The sequence below is a fragment of the Acipenser ruthenus genome, chromosome 6 (genome assembly GCF_902713425.1).
Source record: "Acipenser ruthenus chromosome 6, fAciRut3.2 maternal haplotype, whole genome shotgun sequence".
Lineage (NCBI taxonomy): Eukaryota > Metazoa > Chordata > Actinopteri > Acipenseriformes > Acipenseridae > Acipenser > Acipenser ruthenus.
Window position 1 is genome coordinate 22,220,504 of NC_081194.1, and position 21,485 is coordinate 22,241,988.

The 21,485-nt window shown below is 36.5% G+C and overlaps 1 protein-coding gene across 2 annotated transcripts in view; it reads right to left on the reverse strand.

Moving 5' to 3' along the window:
* The window catches only part of LOC117411542 (vacuolar protein sorting-associated protein VTA1 homolog), a 70,587-nt gene extending 50,502 nt beyond the window's left edge, over positions 1 to 20,085 (reverse strand). The window contains exon 1 of one of the 2 annotated variants that reach the window (XR_009328858.1): positions 19,814 to 20,085. Coding sequence is in view for 1 of the 2 variants with exons in the window: in XM_034019181.3 (XP_033875072.3) it covers positions 19,814 to 19,910 (97 nt within the window). In the remaining variant the exon portion in view is untranslated. The remainder of the gene's footprint in view (positions 1 to 19,813) is intronic. The other variant, XM_034019181.3, reaches the window with a different exon arrangement.
* Positions 20,086 to 21,485: the final 1,400 nt, after the last annotated feature.

Consider the following 21,485-nt stretch of genomic DNA (forward strand, 5'->3'; position numbering starts at 1 on the left):
CCAATCAGGACGCAGATATCTCCCAACCCATTTTATAAATGCCATTAATGCACGAGTTAATGTTCCTTGAGCGATCTTCCCCAACATCACATAACAGAAAAGAGAGAACAAACAAAATAAAGTGTCTTTGCCAAACGGCGAGGAGTACATATAATATTTCTTCTGCCGAGTAAAAAGAAAAAAACGTCCCAAACTATACCAGAATCTGTCCTTATTTCGGCCAAAACAATAACAAACTCCCGCAACCCGGGAGACCGCAGTAACCAACCAGGTAAGTCCCCACACCGTCCAAGATAGCAGCACAGTCCCGAGATAACAGCACACAGTACAAGATTAATCGCACATGGTTAGTTGCCCAAACACAACAAAACCCAGCAATACTAATAATAGCTTTTCAGAGTCAAACCCGCTTGAAGCTTGCCGGTCCGATTCGCCTGGATGCCATCAACTCCGACACCAACACAGCAACAACAGCAGTCACTCGAACCAGCAGTACACGTTTTCTCTTAGGGGTAAACAAAAACCTACGGCAACTTATACAGGTAAGAACTACTAAAAAAACAACAGGACTAAAACCACTGGTTTATCATCCACTTGCGGTTCCCAAATTAGAACGTCTCCATGCTTCTCTCTTTCCTCGTTCTCTCTCTCTTCCTCATCAAACCCCATTCCCCGCTTTTTAACCTCTGCACCGAAAAGAAATCCTCCAACCACATCCCTCCTAGTTTTCCAGAGGACTACAGAATTGTAAATACTTAAAGTGACAGTAAGGATTTATACAACACAGAAATATAGGGCACAGCGCTACAACATGACGTGCGCATGTAAAAGGCACACTGTTGTGCTGAAGGGGTGCACGATCTAATGGGATGCACTTTCGCATGCTACACCGGGTCGGTGAAGACAAAGGGCGATTACCCAGTATGTCATTCATAAGGTTGAAGTATGGAAAAATTGATAGATTCGATCCCACTTCTGTTTTTTTTTTGTTTGTTTTATAGTACTGTGCTTTTAAAACTACACATCGATGACAAACTTGATCCACAGTTCTCTCAAATCCCCAAAAATGATTTTTTTCTGCCATTCTTTTAAACACTTCTACACATCTGTTTCTTGCCATTAAGCTGTTTTACTACTTTAAAATCCTTAAGTGATGTCTCCTCATCAGACCAAAAGTAGCTGCATTCACAAGTGCCATCACGTTTACTGCTGTGAGTATTTGTTATTGCGCGTGTCTGTTGACTGTTCATAGTCTGAATATGCTGTTTTCATAGCTTTATATTTGGCTAGTATTCCGCATACTATTAGAATATGCCACCTCCAATATTCCGAATATGCAGAGGTGGAATGTTCCTCATAAAGTCCTAATAAATCAATTGAATTATTTAATTTAATATTGCCAATTATAATTGAGTGTTTAATGATGATGTATAAATAGGAACTGTTTTCTAATTTGTTCACCATCTGACAAAGACTCGTTGAGTCGAAAAGCATCGTGGACATGTTTGTTGTAGTATCTTTTATGCTTCTTCAATAAAATTAACGATAAACTTTTGAGTAGTGTGGATCACTAGAAGAACAACCACTAAGTGTGAGACCTATGGGAGAATACATCTGAATGTTTTGAAATTGTTAATGTGGTTGCAGGTTATTTACAAACCTTGACATTTCACTGCAGAGGGGAAACGTTGCTGTAAGGCAAACAAACTGATTGAGCATCTTTTTTTTTCCTCCTGTATTGAAAAGCTTGTCGCTGTCTCGGTAGTATCACTTCTACTGTCCACTTATGTTGCACATTGATAAAATGTTGAAAGAAAACTTTAAAAAACAAAATGAGACATAATTAAAAAAAAAAAAATCCCAAAACATAATTATTTGCCATTATTTACACATATCGGAAAATACAGTGCAGCGTAAAAATCAATTGGGCATTCAATGAGAGTCGAGCTCATTTGAAATTCCTGTGAAAATGCTAAACAATTTCGGGCCAGTAACAGGGCAAACAAGCCATCAAACGAAACGTGGCTTGTTTCCCGAGGCTGTCCTGTCCGAATGCTCCTCGATCTGAGCTCAGATCGTTTTCTCGCACGATCCGATCTCGGGTCGTTTGCAATCGCTCCTGTGTGAATGGGGGGTAAGCTTTAGTTCCCTGTGTATTGCATACATCCAACGTTACAAAGATTATCGTCAATGTATTAGGGCTGTCAGGTTAACCCGAAAACTGAAATCGATAATTGAGCCCCACCAATATCGAATCGATCGATTAAAAAAAATTACTTAAAAAAAAAATCTTAAGTAATCTTACTAAGTTTAAAGTTCAATTGGTTTTCCCTACAATCCAAAATAAAACACCTCTTTATTACGCTCTTGCTGAATGCGTCATAACAGAACAATGTAGCAAACAAAAAAAAAAAACACTGTATAGGAAAGACAGGCAGGACAGAAGGATGCGGAGGGGTAGCACTATACATAAGAAATACAGAAGAGAATAACTAAAACAGAGGTCAGAGAACCATTGGCAAACTCAGACCACAACATGGTCTCATTTGAAGTGATTTTTAAAACACAAAAAGTAATGACTAAAGCTAAGGTTTACAATTTTAGAAAAGCAAACTATGAAGGTATGAAAGAGAGACTAACAGAAGTAGATTGGAGTAAAATAGAGAAAACATCTACAGAAAAAGGATGGCTGTTTTTTTTTTTTTTTTTTTTTAAATGTAGTACTAGATGCGCAAAACAATTACATCCCAAAAGTAGACAAATCTAAATCTAAAACAAAATGGTTTAATATATCAATTAAAAAAATATTCAGAGAAAAAAGGCACTTTACAGGGCGTTTAAAGGGGACCAAAAACAAAAGTTCACAGAAATAGTACTTGGAACTGCAAACGCAAGTCAAAAAGGAAGTTAGAAAGGCCAAGAGAGATAGAAATGAACATTGCTAAGGGGGCTAAAACCAATTCCAAAATGTTTTGCCAATATTATAACAGCAAGAGAACATTCAAAGAGGAGGTTAAATGTCTAAGAGATACAAACTGCAAAATCATTTCTGGTTTGTCTTAATTTAAATGTGTTTTTTTGTGAATTAATGTGAATTATTTTAATTATTTTTCTTCCCACAAATGACAGGTAGCCGTGTTATAAGTGGTATAAACCACTTCGGGCCGTACGGTTCCGATGATATATACCACTTCTGGTGCTCACCACCCCAGGCATGGAAACCGCACGGCCCGTCATGGTTTATACCTTACATTTAAGTCTTAAGTGTATTTGTCTTAATCTGTAAAACACTAAATAGTTTCAATTGAACACTCAGTCTCAAAACTAAATGAAAAATTATTTAAAAACACCTGAAAAAATGTGAATGTCTACCACGATATTAACTACAAAGAGCTATGAACAGATTCACCAGAACAAAAGTTTAAATCACGTAAGGACTACTAAAAATGTAAATGATTCAGCCGTGAATAGTTTGGTTCAACAGTTTCGTTGAGTTTTAATATCTTGGAAAATAAAGATTTACATGTTATAAAAACACATATCTTTAAAATATTACTCCATTTGAAGAAAAACAAGCAACATTTAAATACCCCCCCCCCCCCCCCCCAAAAAAAAAAAAAAAAACAAGGGCATGTTCTTGCTTAGGAAACGCCTCCTTAGGGAAAATAATCAGGTAACTGGAATTTCACTTTGAACACATCAATAAGGTATTTGTTGCTATGGTTACTATACATTTCTGGGACCTGTGTCACACATTTGTATATTTACATTCCACATACCTAAAAACAGACAAACCAGGACTGTAAAAAGTGTACCTCTCATAATTGATATATTTTGTAGCCTGATTCCAAACCTTAAGGGGGTAGTTGCTTTTTTTGGGAAACTTTCCAGAAACTTCAGACTTTTGCCAAAACAAACTGTTTATTTCAGTTTATCAAAACACTTGAAATACTTTTTGATTAGTGGCTTATTAACAGTTTTCCCAGGATACCAGATAAATGACCTGACTTACTATGCACCACACCCTTTTGTTATTCAGAAAAAGCAGATTAGGTTTTATATTTTTTTTTAAACTTTACGTAATAAGTCATCTGTACAAAAGGAGATCAGAGAGTACCCTTTCTACAATTACAGCTTTTGTAATATGTGGTCTTGGCAATAATACTGATGGTTCTCAGTTTCAGATTTTCCTCTTTCAGAACAAAGCAACACTAAAACCATTCAGACTACCATTCGCAATCAACTACAATTAAGGAAAGCCATTTTGGCTACCAGCACAATGCGCTTGGGACACAGGAGGTGCAGTCTTTGTTAAGAAAGGTAATTGATGGATGAAATGATAGCCGTATTAGTCCAGAGATGATAGACAAAGAGAAGGAGATGGGATACCTTTTATTGGACTAAATAATAATTAATCACAAGTTTGAGACCTCAAGGTCTCTTCTTCAGGTGAAAGTAGGAAAGAGAGATTGATGTTTACATTCAAAGGTGGCATCAGAACTTTAACAAAAAGAACCCATTTTGAATCACTACAATTCTAATGTAAGAAAAAACAGTCCACCTTAAGTCCCAAAACATTCACATTGCTAGTTGGAACAGGCAACTGTTTTAAATTGAGGCCCTCTCATTTGTTCCAACTAGCAATGTGAATGTTTTGGGACTTAATTTTAAGCTTACTCGTCAATTACATAAAAAAAAAAAAAATACTTTAATGTATTGAAAACTGTCACTAGTTCTGATATGGTAGATGAAAGTAAAAGCATACAATTAAAAAATAAATCTTATTTTCTCCCAAACATGAATCAGAACCCTAGTATTGTCACATTTTCTAATTTAATAAATTGAGACATTGAAACACTTAAAGAAACCACAACCTACATATTATAATTTAACAAAAGAAGAACAGTCGGCCTTAAGACAACTTAACATAAACAAAGAGATAATTATTAAACCTGCTGATAAAGGTGGAGCAATTGTTGTGATGCAAGCAGATATAGTACTGAAATATTGTCTCAAATTAGATACATCATTTTTTACACTATTGAAAACTGATCCTACATCAACGATTAAAGACAAAATTGATACCATCTAGATCGGACTTTGAAAAATGATTGTATTAATAAAATGGAATATGACTTTCTAAAAGTGGACTATCCTATCCGTCCAGTTTACTGCCTACCTAAAATACACAAGGCTCCAATAAATCCACCTGGGAGCCCAATTGTGTCAGGAATCGGTTCAGTGATTGAACCTCTGTCAATATACAGATTATTTTATTCAACCCTATGTCTGTAAACCTCCGTCCTATTTGTATGATACACGTGATGTGCTAATTCGTATCAATAATCTTAAAGTTGACCCTTTGAAAATTCTTGCTTCCCTTGATGCGACAAGTCTGTATACCAATATCCCACATACAGGTGGCATTGATGCCGTTACACGCTATCTAAATTCTAGATCGATTGATGCTAATCCACCCTCCTGAACTTATTTAGGATTTATTAGAATTATGTCTAAATTCAAATTATTTTGTTTTTGAGGGCCAATATTTTTTTACAAACGAAAGACACTGCAACGGGGGCGTTGTTTGCTCCCAATGATGTGAACCTGTATATTGGACTTTGGGAAGAAAAATGTGTACAGTGAGATGAATACTTTGACCATAGACCTATGGCAACGTTACATCGATGATATACTATTAATTTGGTCAGGAACAAAATTACAACTACATCAATTTGTTAACTACATTAACTCAGTTAATATTAATTTGCAATTAAAATGCAAATCAGATTGATACAAAATCAATTTTTTAGATTTAGAAATGTTATAAAGATGAAATGAATACTTTAGAAACTACAGTATTTACAAAACCAACTGATCGTAACTCATTGTTACTTGCAAAAAGTCAACATCCACGACATATGATTAGAAATATACCAAAGGGTCAGAGAAGGAACCGTAGCACAGAATCTGAATTTGAAATTAAATCTAATGAAATGTATTATAAATTCAAGTCTCGAGGACATGATGACCGTACTTTGACAGAGAGCATACAAAAAACTAAAACATCTAGACCGGAACGCCTTACTTGAAAAGAAAACACAAAAGACTAACCGTGACAAAACAATTTGTTTTTCAACTGAATTTAATTACCTTTCTAACGACGTGAAAGCAATTGTTTTGAAACACTGGCCCATGTTAAAAAGTGATCCCTCTCAATTATAATACAAGATAGTCCATCGCGTTTTATTTTTAAATGTGCTAGCAACATTAGAGATTAATTGGTCCATTCATTCAATCCTGAAGTAGAACAAACAAATTTAAATGTGGCTAAATTTAAATGTGGCAATTTTAAATGTGGCTATTGTACACATTGTTCTAACACAACCAATACTAAATACTTCTGCCATCCGAGATTTGGTAGAAAAATAAAAAGTTAATATGTTGCCAAACCCCTTCCCTTTTATAATATCCGCTCTTACTCTGGCTCCACAGCAGTCGGATACATGACGAACTGACTGTATATGATCATAAATTACTAAAAATGAATACATTAAAAAATGTGTTTGGTGAAATTTGTTACGTGAGATTATACGTCTAGCGTATTATTCAACGTTTAACCACTTCTTTCCCAGTTTATGCGTTTAAACTTCCCATCCCTACTAGCAACAAGCAGTGCACATTAGGCCACTAACTCAGCGCAAGCAAAAACAGATGGAGTTCAAATCTATTTTAAATGAAGAGTTTTTTTGAAAGTGGAAAGTGCTAATCATTTTAAGTGATACTAAATTAATAAGTTGCAGAATTCAAAACAAACTAATTTAATTTCACAATTATACAGTCGCAGACAAAAGTACTGGCACCCTATGCTTATTATATCATAATTCAAGGTAACAGATTAAGAACAAGCTTTCAGTAAACTTTAACCACTTTTTAATAAAACAAAAAGCAAAACACACAATTTCTAGTAATTCAATAACTAATCTTTATAAAAATAATTTTAAAAAAAATTTATTTTAATTTAAAGTATTCATTCAAGACAAAAGTATTGGCACCCGTGCTTGAGTATTTAGTGTGTCTTCCTTTTGCTTTTATTACGGCTTTCAGATGTTTAGGATAATTCGTAACCAGTATGTTTTATTGGTGAAATCTGTGCCCATTTTGTATTAAATATTTCCTTCAGGTCAAACAGATTGGATACATACAATGCTTGACTACAGATTTTTTCAGATTAGTCCAAAGCATTTCTATTGGATTGCGATCTGGTGATTGCAAAGGCCATTCTATAACTTTTATCTTCGTTTTCTTCAAGAATTCCAGTATTGACTTGGCTGCATACTTTGGGCCATTGTTGTGTTGGAAGAACTGTCTGCCAATCAGCCTACTTTATTGAAGGTTTTGATACATGGCTGCATTCATCTGATCTTCAATCACATGAATATCTCCAGTCCCTGAATTGCTAAAAAAAACAAGTCATGATCAAATCACCGCCATGTTTAACTGTACATCTTCAACATATAATTTTATACTCGTCTTACATTGTTTTGTTACATTATGAATTGTATTTACAGCTGACTTCCCACTGTATATAAATTCTACACCGTGAAATATTTTAGTTGATGCATTTTAATTTAGCATATTTTATGTAAAATACACCTATACTGTAAACCACAACCTCAGGACATCAATTACAAATATGGCATTAGCAAAAATATAACAGCACACAAAAATACATGTACTTACTCTATGTTATTGGTTGCAGTAGTCATTGATTAAATACTGTGTTCTATTTCAAGGTTATTGAAGTTTCAGTGAGGTCTCCACCTACTTTCATCTCTGCTGTGCTCTGGCAACATGCACGCAGGCATGGAACTATACGTACGACACGTGAATACACTCCCATGTTTGTTGCGAGTTCACAAATCACACCTCGATGCATTCCGCGTACTCCTCTTCTTCATTCTCAATATATAAATGGGTGCATGTTATACTCAAAACTACAGTATTAGGGTATTGGGGTATATCTGTTCCTTCAGAAATGTTACAGTACCTGGACTTTAATGTTCTTTACAGCCATTAAAGTCCAGGTACTGTTAAAAAGACCTAGGACTAAATGTCCCTCTTTTTAGGCTCCAAGTTGAATAATATTAAGGTGTATTAACAAGGAGCTATAGTCAAACCAACTCCATTACGTTGTGTTTACATTAGAGCTATAGACTTGACCATGACCGATTTATTGACATTTTGTTGTAAACAACCGTTCAACACTTTTTACATTTAAACCCCTAAGCGTACATGATACACAATACACATCAGCATGGCCTCTTCATTAACACGCACCCGCTGACATCTGTAGTGAGAGCAGAATTCTGTATTCAGGAATTTCAGCCTGCACTGCCTGCCTTCCTAAATACAAGGATGTCATTATGTAGCAAAAGTTTAATTTGAAGACTGGATTCAGTCCAGGCCCAGGAGGGAAAATAGAAGGTCAAATAGTGGCTTTTTCATACACTTACAACTTTGGGCAAGGCTGCTAAAGCTTGATTTATGAAGGAGACATTATAACCGTAACGAATTTATTTTGCTTGACTAAGATATAAAAAGTATGCCCAAACTATTTATTCTATTAATACAGGTGTACAGGGTTAATTCACATTTTTTGCATCATACTGAATAACTTAGTGAACTGCTTTCTGTAGATTAACATGACAACTACAAAGTGGACATGCACTTACTGCCAATTCACCATTAAAAAATAAATTAGAAATGATTTATTATTGTTCGATCCTTACGATAGGGCCCTTTACATACCTAGCTTATGAATAACCTAGCATCTAACAGAGTATGTGAATCTCGAGGGTGTTTCTTTTTTTTTTATAATACGTAACTGTCACAAAGACGGCCGGAGTGGGTGGCGTCAGACCAGAAACAGGAACACAAACAGACAGAGACTTGGAGTTTGGTGGAGCTGAGCGAATGGTTTCGCTCAGCATTTAATAAAACAGCACAGAAAATAAAAGGTTTGAAACACAAAAACGCTGGACACGGCACTTGCGCCAAAATAAACAGACATACAAAACGACTAAACACTAAACAGACGGTGCAGGACAGACGAACAAACACGGTGAGTACAAACAAAACACTTATTATATTTCACTTTTACGATTTTACTCCTTCTCTCTCACCCGTTCTCCACTCTCTGAACACCTAACCCTGAGTGCAAGAAATGTGCGTCTATATATACTATTGTGCTGGGATTCAATTACTAATTAATTACTCACTTGAATCCCAGCACGTGAATTAATTCTGTGCAACCCCGTGCTCACATATTACATTTAACCAGCACGTGAAGTGATTTGTGCTCTCCTCGTGCCTAAATACAAATCTACACTTTTTAAATACACGTGAAACACAGACCCGTTTATATCCCGTGTACCAATGACTATACACCAACATTTACACACGCAACACGCAACACATAACACACAAATGCACACAGGGGCGGGGCGCATTGCCACAGTAACGCACCAATGCCAGGGGTCAATTTATATTTAAGTATTTAGCTCTGCAAATATTTAGACAATGTATTTGTGTGTTGTTTTTTACCTTTCCACATTGGAAGCGCAGACGAGACAAAATGTAATGCTTTCTAGGGCACAAATCGACATAATAGGAGTTGACCAAAACACTTATCACTGCCCTACCTGTAATGCCCTTTGATACTGCATTACGTTTTGCAGTACCATCAGCCAATCAGCTTCCAGCTATAGTGAGCTTCTATAGGCGATAGATGCCTGTTGCTATGTCACAGCAACTTCAACTGTGAATCAAATTTAAAATCAATCTGCCCAAGTACCGGCTTTTTCATTTTGACTTCCAGTAATGAATCCTGTTATCATCTACAGTATTGGTCCACAAATACTAAACATGACACAATTGGTCCAAATGTATTTTGATATCCACCAAAAACAGCCAATCAGTACTTTGCAACTGTACCCGCCACTGCTGCATCAGCCAATCCACAGCCTGTCAGCTCGGTTGGCGCTCAGCATCTTTCAACAACAACAAACCGAGACACGGACAGTTAAATAAGTCCGCAACTCAATTCTTAAATTCAGAGTATTTCCAGTTTAAACAGGTGGTTAATGAATTTTTACTGACATCACTGAAATTTAGTCCTGTGCGAGCCATCCATTTCTTTTTATCACAGGTCCTCTGTTTGTGTGTGTTTTTTTTTTTTTTTTTTTTTTACAGGACATCAGGACCCACTGTAAAATTTAAAACTCAAGTGCCCTGTGTCTTTTTAATCCCGTGCAAACGTTAGAATTGATAGCATTTCCGGGGTATTCGCCTCAAGCAATACCAGCCTTCAGAATAAACCATAATATAATATTAAAATTGGTATGTTCTGTCCTGAGGTTCTCCAGTTCAATAAAACACTATGACTGTGCAAAACCAAATTGGGGATGGGCGAAAATACAAAACATAATTGTTGACTCAAATGAAGAAATAGTTATTCTCGCCTTTGGAAAAGAACAACGAAATTAGGAAAATACAACGAAATTAGTTGTTTACACCCGGGTCATTGCTTACAAATCATGCACAAAAAAGTGTGTTCTCTGGCCACATCATCAAATGAAATTTTGCATTTACCGACTTTAATGAAAACAAATCCTCGTATGGAGGTTACAACACTTCCTCTGCTTTTGACCAACCCTGAGGACACCTGGATTTTAGCCCCATGCAAAGAATGCTTAAGACTTAAGCTAGTCTAAACATTTGTCTAAATGTATTTCTTACGATCACAGGTGCCTGTAAAATCTATTTCATTTTGTTAAGTATTATTCTCATGTAAAAATGTTTTTGCATCACTTAACTGGATAATTAGACATCGATGCATGCTGATTTTAATATAGAATTCTAATATACTATTTGCAATCCATCTGTCTAGCAATGATGCTGTTGTAAAATTTGATATAAAATCAAAAGTTGTTGATACTAATTGGATGTACAGTAGGCTACTACTGTATGACTAACATCTTTAACCAATGTCAATACTGACCCCTTGTGGTCAGTACAGTGTTCTTAAAAAAAAATAATAATAATTAAAAAAAAATACCAAATTGGCAATACTCCTTCCAAAACAATTAACAGGAAAACCTGTTTAGCTGGGTCTACACTACATTCTACCACAGTGGTAATTTATTTTGTTATTCAACTGATCTTTAATGACTAAAGAGTGACTCATGTTCTCCTTATTGTCTGAGCCTATCAAATTGCACTTTTGCCACACCTAAACGATACTCACCTCATCTCAAGAGTGACATGTTAGGTTGTGTACAGTAGATGAATCAATAAGAACAAGTACAATCGAATAGAAAATACTTTAATGTCAATAATTTTACTCCATCATCAACTTCTGTCAAATCAAGAGGAAAACTACACACATAGTTTGAAGTCCTGTATTACAGAGCTTTGGTGAAATAAAACCCTAACAATGCAATGCAAACAGATGGTGCTGGGAACTTATTGTAATACAGGCAGTAACAATATAGAATCCCGCTTTCACTGATCTACCAGTCAATGCAAGATTATGCACAAAAATGTAAAATTTAAATTTCCTCACAAATTGGCTTTTAGTCCTCTGTAAAATTCAAGTGCTAAGCTTTTCAGCAATGGAAAAGGCGAAGAGCAATATAGTGCAAAATTACTACTGATAATAAAAGGATTAAGTATGTTATTTCTTAAATAAGTGTGATAAATTAGTTGGGGCTTAAGTAATAAAAGGCTTTTTGAACCATCATAAGCATTCTATAAATAAAATACTAAACAAATGAAGCATTTGTAAAGTAATCCTGTGGCAGACAAGAAATATCTTCAGAAACAAACTAAGCGCTATACCTGGGTTAGAAACTCACGCTCGCCCAAGGCAAATTAAATCTGATGAGGACTAGTTGATGTCTGTGTCTCAGTAGTCTTCTGGGCGAGTACTTAAAACAAATGTACACACTCTCACATTCAGTCTTGCGTTAAAAAAATGCAGGGTTGTCCATTTTCTACTGGATTTATACTGGGTTACGACCCTGACTGAAGATGTCATTGGCAAAGGGGGCCGGTTGTACTAATGAGGTCAAACAATAGGTCACGTTTTACTAAACATTTTAAAACTAATAAACAAAGAATTACCATAATGAACATTATTGTAGTATGTTGCTTAAAACATAACACAATATATTGATAATAAAGTTGAGTTCTTATCTATAAACAGTAACACATTTAAAGCTTGGGACTAGTAGGTTGGTCTTGTTTACAAAATCGTCAGCATATTTTAAGTGATTGGAAGCTGAAATTACTTTTTTTAAACAAACTTTTCTTATACCAATACAGTACTGGTGAGCGATATTTCAGGTTTTTATTACTGAAGACCTTATGATTGATGTTTTAATGTTGGATGAAAGGAAAGTTACTAAGACTTTAAAATGAACAATAAAAAAGCCCTATGGAAGATGGTACTAATTCAGCTTGGCAGAAAAAAGCCATGTCATACAGTACGGTGTGTCAAGTGACACCTACCAGACAGAATGGATTTGCCCAAGCCCCTTTCATCACTATGAAACACTGACATGCACCTATGCCATCCCTGTTTTAATTATGTATTCCTGCTTTCAGCAGGGTTCGGACGCTATTTTTCCAAGTGAAATCAAGGACTTTCAAGCACTTTCCATGACTACGCACATTATAATTCCCAGGGTCAAAAAAGAATGTCATGCTACGATGCACAAGCGTTTTACAGTCAAAACTGCAAATAACTAAAACTATAATGGAGGTGCTAAAAAAAATTATATATATATATATATATATATATATATATATATATATATATATATATACACACACACACACACACACACATATATATATATATATATATATATATATATATATGTGTGTGTGTGTGTATATATATATCAGTTGTTCATAAACTGTCATATCAACCAAGAAACAACATTAACACACAAAGTCATCACAAAACTGCCAAAACAACCGTCTAGGACCATATTAAATGACCCTTATTTATTCTTGCACGTCCATTTTTAATTGTAGATGTGGTTAAATTAAAATTATTAAACAGGAGCAGGTCTTACGCTAAAGGCCTCCGATTATACAATTACAATTTTATTTTGGATAGCATCCTCTATAATTTATGAAAAATACCTTACAGGCATCTAACGGTAGAAATGATTTAAAAAAATACAGCTCATTTTATTATTTTAATATTATAATTAAAAGAACAGACTTAGTATATTTGATTAAAAAAATATTAACTGACAATCTTACCTGGCTGTTTAATTGGTATTTTTAATGTTTGCAGAAGTTCATCAGTTTTACTTTGAAGGGAAGGGAGGTCACGCTCTATTTCTTTAGCAGTTCTCATCAAGCTGCTGGATTTACTAATCCACATTAAGTGTCCTGTCGATCATGCCTTCTCAGCAAATTCATCAGCCGATTTTATTAGACTGGCAATGTCCGTTTCCATTCTCCTTTTCTTTTTTTCTGAGAACCTCTACCATCTTCTTCGAGATGTGCCGTTTACTTTTGTCTAGCACCAGATGCAAAGTGCAAAAGCGGTTTTGTAATTTGCACATTTAGTATTCCACCAACTGACAATGTGATCGAGGATAAGAAGTTGAAATACTAATGATTCCTCATGCAGGTTTTCAACTTCAAGCTCCTTATTCACTGTAAACCCTTGCTCAACACTTGCCTGGCGATGCAAAAAAAGCAGCATGTTTTTAATAACTTGCCACAAATCTGTAAAAGATGTAATATAGGCTACGTGTTCATACAGAAGGACATCAACTCTGTCATTCATTTCATAATCTTTGAATTGGCGACTCATTTACATGCACAAGTCATGACAGTTTTCCTCACGACCTGTTTGCCGTACTTTTCAGGAAATGCGTTGCTATGCAGTTCTGATTTAGGAAAAAAAAATTGTCTGTACCAATGCAGATTACTCAATTCATAGTCATTTAGGGGAGGGGATATTTAAATGTCCGTGTCTGCTTACTAAGTAGGAAAATAATAACTCTGAATATTGTGAGGAGAGTGTTTTCACGCACATTCTGAATTACGCCGCGCATTAGCTACTTGTTTGTCTGGTTACCTTTCCAACGCACGCACACACACACACGCACAATAATATAAAATATAATTTCTACAAGTTTTAGTACTTGGAATTTATATTTGTGTGTGTGTGTTTGTGGAACATCTAAAAGTTACATTTCATTAACACTAGAACCGCCTTTTACAATACATGTTTTTATTTTGAATATAACCTACAACATTCCATTATATATGTATATATATAAGCCTGTTATCTCTACTGGACCTGGCAGCCATCAATTCCTTCGTTTTGTATAAGGTAGGAGAGATTTCATTTTGAAGTTAGCCACAGCGCTTCAGCAGAAACATTTAGATCAGAAAACTGTGAAGCCGCAGGCTGCAGCAGCTCAAGCTGGATTCTGTGCTGCGAGTGACACACATGCAGGATAAATCATATGCTACTTTTGTTTTTACAGTTTTGTATGTGCATCCTGTTTACAAATTAGTTTCTTTTGAAATGTTTATTTTATTATAGTTTTTCATTTTTTTAAGTAGTGCTTTATATGTGGCAAGTTAGAAAATAAACTATTTTATGTTTAATTGTTCATTTAAATACAGCGTTTCGGCTGTGCAGATGTTTGATATGATGTGCTGCAATAAAACTTGAGTTGTATCCGAGTTTGTCTTTCATTTTAATACTGATGATGTTTAAAATGTACCGTGATAATGACTGCCGTCGGCAGGTATGAGTATAACCGTGGCGGTTCTAGTGTTGAAGTAGTCCATAAATGTACAGTGTGTGTGTGTTGGGGGGGTGTCTATGTTTTGTACGGCCTTTCTGCTGGAGATTACGTGACATTAAGTCAGAAGAAGGGGATCTTGACTGCTGAAACCTCGTGAGCCACAAGCACGATTCCTGCTCCGCTTTACATGGGTTTTTATAGCTATTTTTAATCGTGAGAAAGCGATTGACCCTGCCCTTAAAGTCGCACTGCCAAAAGGAAGTCCTTTTGCTGTTTCACGATGTAACTGCGTGACAACGTCACACAGTCATGACTGTAGAGTCAATTTTCAAGTTCATGTAAACCAAGCCACTGTTACTTCCGAAACTCTCCAAACTTGTGCAGTATATCACCACACTTACTCTTTTGGCATCCATTAAGATCTTCACATTTTTCATCACATTTTCACAGCACTTCTCTAGCAGAGGACATAAGCCTTGGATCTAGGGCAGACATGCTTCTCACAAGAGCATATTTGATTGGCGATTTCTCCAGTAATTTATCCACAATCAGCCTGTGCAGTTCTGCATTCCATTTTAAATTCAAGCACTTTAAGTTCACTGACTTTTTTGGCTGTTAACAAATCTTTTAAAATACTGGTCTGCCACAAAGCCTGCTTTTACCTTTTTGAGGTCGCAGTAATTTTCCTTTTTCACTGGATCCACTTTCATAAGCTTAATAACCGTTGTGTCTTCTTTAAGGACATCAGATCTTTGCATCAGTCCTATAATAACATGTCATCGCAAAGGAAAGGCAGCATAGGTTTATCAGTCTGGCAGGTAGTAAGGAATGGTGCGATTTGTTTAGTGACAGACAAAAAAAAAAAATCTGATTTTAGCAGTAACCAGGTTGTCACTACATCGTCTTAACTGTTTCAAAGAATTCCGTTTTTGGATCAGCACACTTCTTTTCGTTCACCTGTTTAACATCCTTAATGACATTAGGCCAAACTTCAAGTGCTCTTTCTGCTACCGGAAAATTTTCTAGCCACCTATGCTGACAACATTTCAAAGGAAAACATTCACCACCTGTGACTGTGCTATAATCTTCCCTCCTAGCTAGGGTATCTTTGAACAGCCAATACATCCTGGATAACAGTTTGGTGATTTCCCAGTTACACGTAAGAAAACCATCTAAAAGCTCCATTAACAATATGCAGTCCGCCGCTCCCAACGTTTAATAACGCTGTATCAGAGTCTGTTTTTAATTGATTTTGAAGCAAATCAAAACATTTCCAGTTCACATTCAAACCATCCATAGACAGCTGAAGAAGACTGCATGGATTTCTTTTTTTTCAACACAAGTGCTAAACTTCTTAAGCATGGTGTTGGCATCAGCGTGGTTTAAAAATTGGGACCCGTAATATCTTGTGGCTACTTTGCCGTTTTCCCACATGGATATCTATTTGCTGGGATTGAGATTTATGGTTCAGACTTTCATCAAACAAGACAAATTGATCTTGCTGATTTGCTCTGATAACATGGACTTGAAATAGGGAGCAACCATACTAACACAGGTAAGCACATTTTTGTTCTCCACAAGAAAATGATTTAACTTGAGGCAGTGTGGTCCAGTTGTTAAAGAAAAGGGCTTGTAACCAGGAGGTCCCCGGTTCAAATCCCAGCTCACTCACTGACTCACTGTGTGACCCTGAGTAAGTCACAATCTCCATGTGCTCCGTCTTTCAGGTGAGACATTGTTTTAAATGACTCTGCAGCTGATGCATAGTTTACACAGCCTAGTCTTTGTAAGTTGCCTTGGATAAAGGTGTCTGCTAAATAAACAAATAATAATAATAATAATAATAATAATAATAATAATAATTCACTGTCTGGGAAAATCTTCTGAAACAGCTTATTAACTCCTTCACATGATTTGTATGTGCAGTGTTTTTTTAATTACATTTAATGCCCATATTATTTCAGACTTTAAATGCTAATTTCTGGGTATTCCAGGACTAGATTTTGTTAAAGCAGTTTTCCAGGACTTTCTAGGTTTGTAAGCACCCGTACGAACCCTGTTTCAGGCTATTACGCCTTCACTAGCAGGGCTTGAATTTCAGCGCGGGATTGCAGGAAACACAAATTTTCCAAGTTGCTCCCGTATATCTGTAACTTTCAGTGCGGGAAAATCCCACAGAGATATTTGAAGACACCAAGCTACTGTATTTTTCACCCAATTTAGAATGCCTGAAACGCTACAACAATCTCTAAGGAAGTGGGTGTCAGTGACGAAAGCCCTATGAGCCGCATTCTGTGTAGTTATGTTTAAAATAAATAAATAGAAGTAGTGATGGATATTTTAAGTGGTGCGAGACTTTATTCTCTCATACATGATTCTCGGCCGCTATCTTTAAGCATTATAGAAACTCAGTACAATGCAGTAAGTAAACAGTTTTGAAAAAAAAACAAAAAAAACAACAATATTAAGTCTCTCTGTTGTTTTGCAAGCGGTGACTTTCGCTTTAACTATTAAAACTCAGCCCCATTCATTATGGTGTGCCAGTGCACCGTAGGTTACGCACATATTACTCAGGCACCGTAAAAGCGTGTCTAAAAGTACAGATTCAGGCTTTCCAAAGACGTACTCAGTGTGTGTATGCAGTACTCCTAGCCGGAACTACGATCACCTGAAGTTAAGCCTCTCATCAAGCGACAGAGTTAACAGCTTAGGTTTCGTTTTGAGTCTATTCCTCTGTCATTGTAGCAGCTAGACTGAAAGGGGTGGTATCGTTGGAAAGCTCAGCTCTCCGTCCGACCCCCACCCCCCCCACCACCCTGCAGTGACCAAACGTTTTTTTGGGGGGTTGTTTTTTTTTTGTTACACATATTCTCATCTCTACCACATTTAGTTTGCCTGATCCTGTTCCAACTTACATAATAGGAAATGACATTTTGTGGCCTTTCATTTGATATGTTACATGCATGCAGTATAAACTATCTAGTAGTTAAACATACATAAATGAAAACAATGAAAAACAGTCGGAAAAAGGGCTGAGTGTAAAGAGTTAAAAAAAAAAAGAAATGGAGTGCTGGTTAAAGAGAAAAGCACCTTTTTCTTCTACTACACGCAAAAACTTCATGTTAGGCAATAATAATAATAATATATATTTTTTTTTATATAGTGCCTTTCATTATTATTATTATTTGTTTATTTAGCAGACGCCTTTATCCAAGGTGACTTACAGAGACTAGGGTGTGTGAACTATGCATCAGCTGCAGAGTCACTTACAACTACGCCTCACCCGAAAGATGGAGCACAAGGAGGTTAAGTGTCTTGCTCAGGGTCACACAATGAGTCAGTGGCTGAGGTGGGATTTGAACCGGGGACCTCCTAGTTACAAGCCCTTTTCTTTAACCATTGGACCACACAGCTGAACTGTGCATTATATGCAGAGTCACTTACAACTGGACATTGATTTAACATCTCATCCACAGGATGGAGAAGGAGGTTAAGTGACTTGCTCAGGGTCACAGGGAGTCAGTCAGTGGCAGAGGTGGGATTTGAATCAGTGACCTTCTGTTTACAAGACCTGGACTGTAACCACTGGACTACACTGCCTCCTGTAATGGCAAAAGCAATGGAGAGTGCTCTGTCTCACAGTGATGAACAGCTGTTAGGTCTCCTGAAAGCAGCTTATTTTAACGCAACACCAGTGTGAATGATGATGCAGAAAAATATATATATACTTTTTTTATATGCAAAAGTGCCTTTTTTTTGCCATTCCCCCCCTAAAATTTTGGAATCCCCCCCCCCCCCCCCATTGGCTGCAGCATAGGGAGGAAATCCCCCCAGCACACAAAAATGAAATTCAAGCCCTGACTAGAGAGAAGTCTGAACCACCTAGGACCTTAAACTGCCAGGCTCCATTATTTGTGATGGGTGTACAACTCAGGCTCAGCACTGTACTTGCACTGTAAAAAATACTTTTTTTGTGCTAGAGAGGTTAAACTACTCAATAATTGGATGTTATTTTAAATGGTTTAAACCCGCAATAAATAGCAGTCATAAAACGTTCCCTGTATCCTCACAGCCAGTGGACACATTCTAAACTTTTATTAAATGTTGAGAAAACAGTATGGCGATATACTACATATCTATTCGAAAGATGAGAAAAAAAATCAATATGCCGCTACTTAAATTTGCAATAACACGCTGTAAACTAAAAAAAAAAAAAAAGGTGGGTTGTGTTAGTATAGTATTATATTTGAAAACCCAAATAAACCCTTTTTTAAGCCAATACGAGTGACATTGTAAATGATTAGCTCTACTGTACTGGGGTTACCTCTACCAGTACAAATTGTACAGCCAGTAGATATGTAATGTATATTTATACGTTATTGCCGTTTCGTTTAATTAACCGAGAAACTGGTAGTTATATTAATAACTTGTTTTGTATATCTACTGGCAGTAGCGAATTTGGCTGCCTCTCTGCATACACATTATATGTCAGAGGAAGATCCTATGATTGTGGTCTACAGTACAACAAGACTGTCTTTGCTTTCATTTGATAATAGCAGGAAAATTGCCCAGGCAAAAGAGTAAGGAATTCTTACAATAATGCTGGCTGGCTCAAAACACCGAGGGCTGTACCAGGGCGAAGAGTTTTGTGTCACCTGACTGAATACAGAATTATTTTGGCTGGACCACCAGCAACATTCAAACCTTTACATTCAATTCAAAGCTGCTGCATACACTAAGGAACAGTATTAACGATACAGATAGGTATCCCACAGCAACCGATTGTGTGTGTGTGTCGTTCTCTCTATACTGTATGGCTTGTATAGCATTATTTCCCGATTTCAAGGTATGCACAGTGGATTGTATAAAGTAGCATATCCAATTGGGTGTAGACAGTTACACTAAGTACGATACGGTTATTGCCTGTAATGGGTATGGAAATAGAAATTTAAATTTAGACTCACAGTAATAAGCCACAACGGGGTCCCGTTTCTCATGTTCCTGCCCAGTCCGTAAATGATGTTGAATTTGTTTTAACTGTGGGGGGAGGGCTGCTGCCATCTTCACTAATGAAACATTGATTAAACACTGTACAAATAAGTTAAAATTCGCACAAACACTGTAAGAACAACTCCCCAAACACAAATCAAGCACTACTGCAGAGACTTCCGCTTCCTGAACCCTTTAACTCAGAACAGTAGCTGTCGACATCTGTTGGTGAAGCGGACTTAGTTACTGAGCAATAAAGCTTCTGGAACGTTGTATTCACGGACAGCAAGTGAAGTGACGAGCAGCATGGTTCTTTTTAGTAATTAACAACACATGCTTCAAACCTTCAACAGGATTTGGCATTATTATTATTATTATTATTATTATTATTATTATTATTATTATTATTATTATTTCTTAGCAGACGCCCTTATCCAGGGCTACTTACAGTCGTAAACAAAAATACATAAAAGTATTATAATAAAATGATTTGATCTTACAAACACAAGTCTCTTTTTATAATGGGATCAGCCGTAAAAAGCTGCAATCTATTAAAAGGATTAGCCACATAAAGATTTATTGTAAAAAAAGTTTCGAAATTTAAATGTATTAGAACCATATTGCTCCCCCTCCAGAGTTTAATTAAACACATGCAGCTGTTGGAAACTTAGAGCAACACTTATTCAATGACATGTTAAACAATATAGGGTGCTTTCTCATGAATCCTTTTTTTTGTTTTTCTTTTTTGAGAACCTGCTTTGTATTTCACTAACTGCCTACTTAAACCTTACACATTTATATTTTCCTTAATCTATTTTTATACCAAGTAACAAATGATTAAGATCATTTTACCATAGTTCAGCACAGTGTTTTATCAATAACCTTATTGTCAAACAGGAATTTATTATCGATTAGATAACCTGTACAGCAAGGGAACGCACAAAGCAACAAGGCTTGGACATAAGAAGTTTTTTTTTTTATTTATTTTAATACATTTGGTATTAATAAGACTGCCTGTTTTTTTATTATTATTATTATTTCCAGGTTGTTGGCAACTGTTGTTCTGAGCTCATTTGCCCACTTTTTTTTCTTTTAAACAAAAACAGAAATGAAACAACCTTTGATTGATTCATTGATTCATTGCATTACCTAATTAAGCATCTCTGTAGGGTGGGCTAATATATAGGGGCCACAGGTTGACCCTCAGGTTTCAACAGCAATTTATTTATTTATTAATACATTTAGTAGTCGCCAATTGATTTTACCCTGTTTTTCTCCCAATTTTAAATATCCAATTGTATTTTTAGGCTCAGCTCACCGCTACCACCCCTGCGCTGACTCAGGAGCGGCGAAGACGAACATACACTGTCCTCCGAAACGTGTGCTGACAGCCAACCGCTTCTTTTCACTCTGCAGGCCCACCATGCAGCCAACCCAGAGCTACAGCGTCGGAGGACAACGCAGCTCTGGGCAGCTTACAGGCAAGCCCACAGGCGTCCATCCAGTCTACAGGGGTCACTGGTGCCCGGTGAGCCAAGGACACCCTGGCCAACCTAAGCCCTCCCCCCCCAGGCGGCACTCGGCCAATTGTGCGTCGCCTCTGGGAACTCCCGTCCTCGGTTGGCAGTGGAATAGCCAGGACTCAAA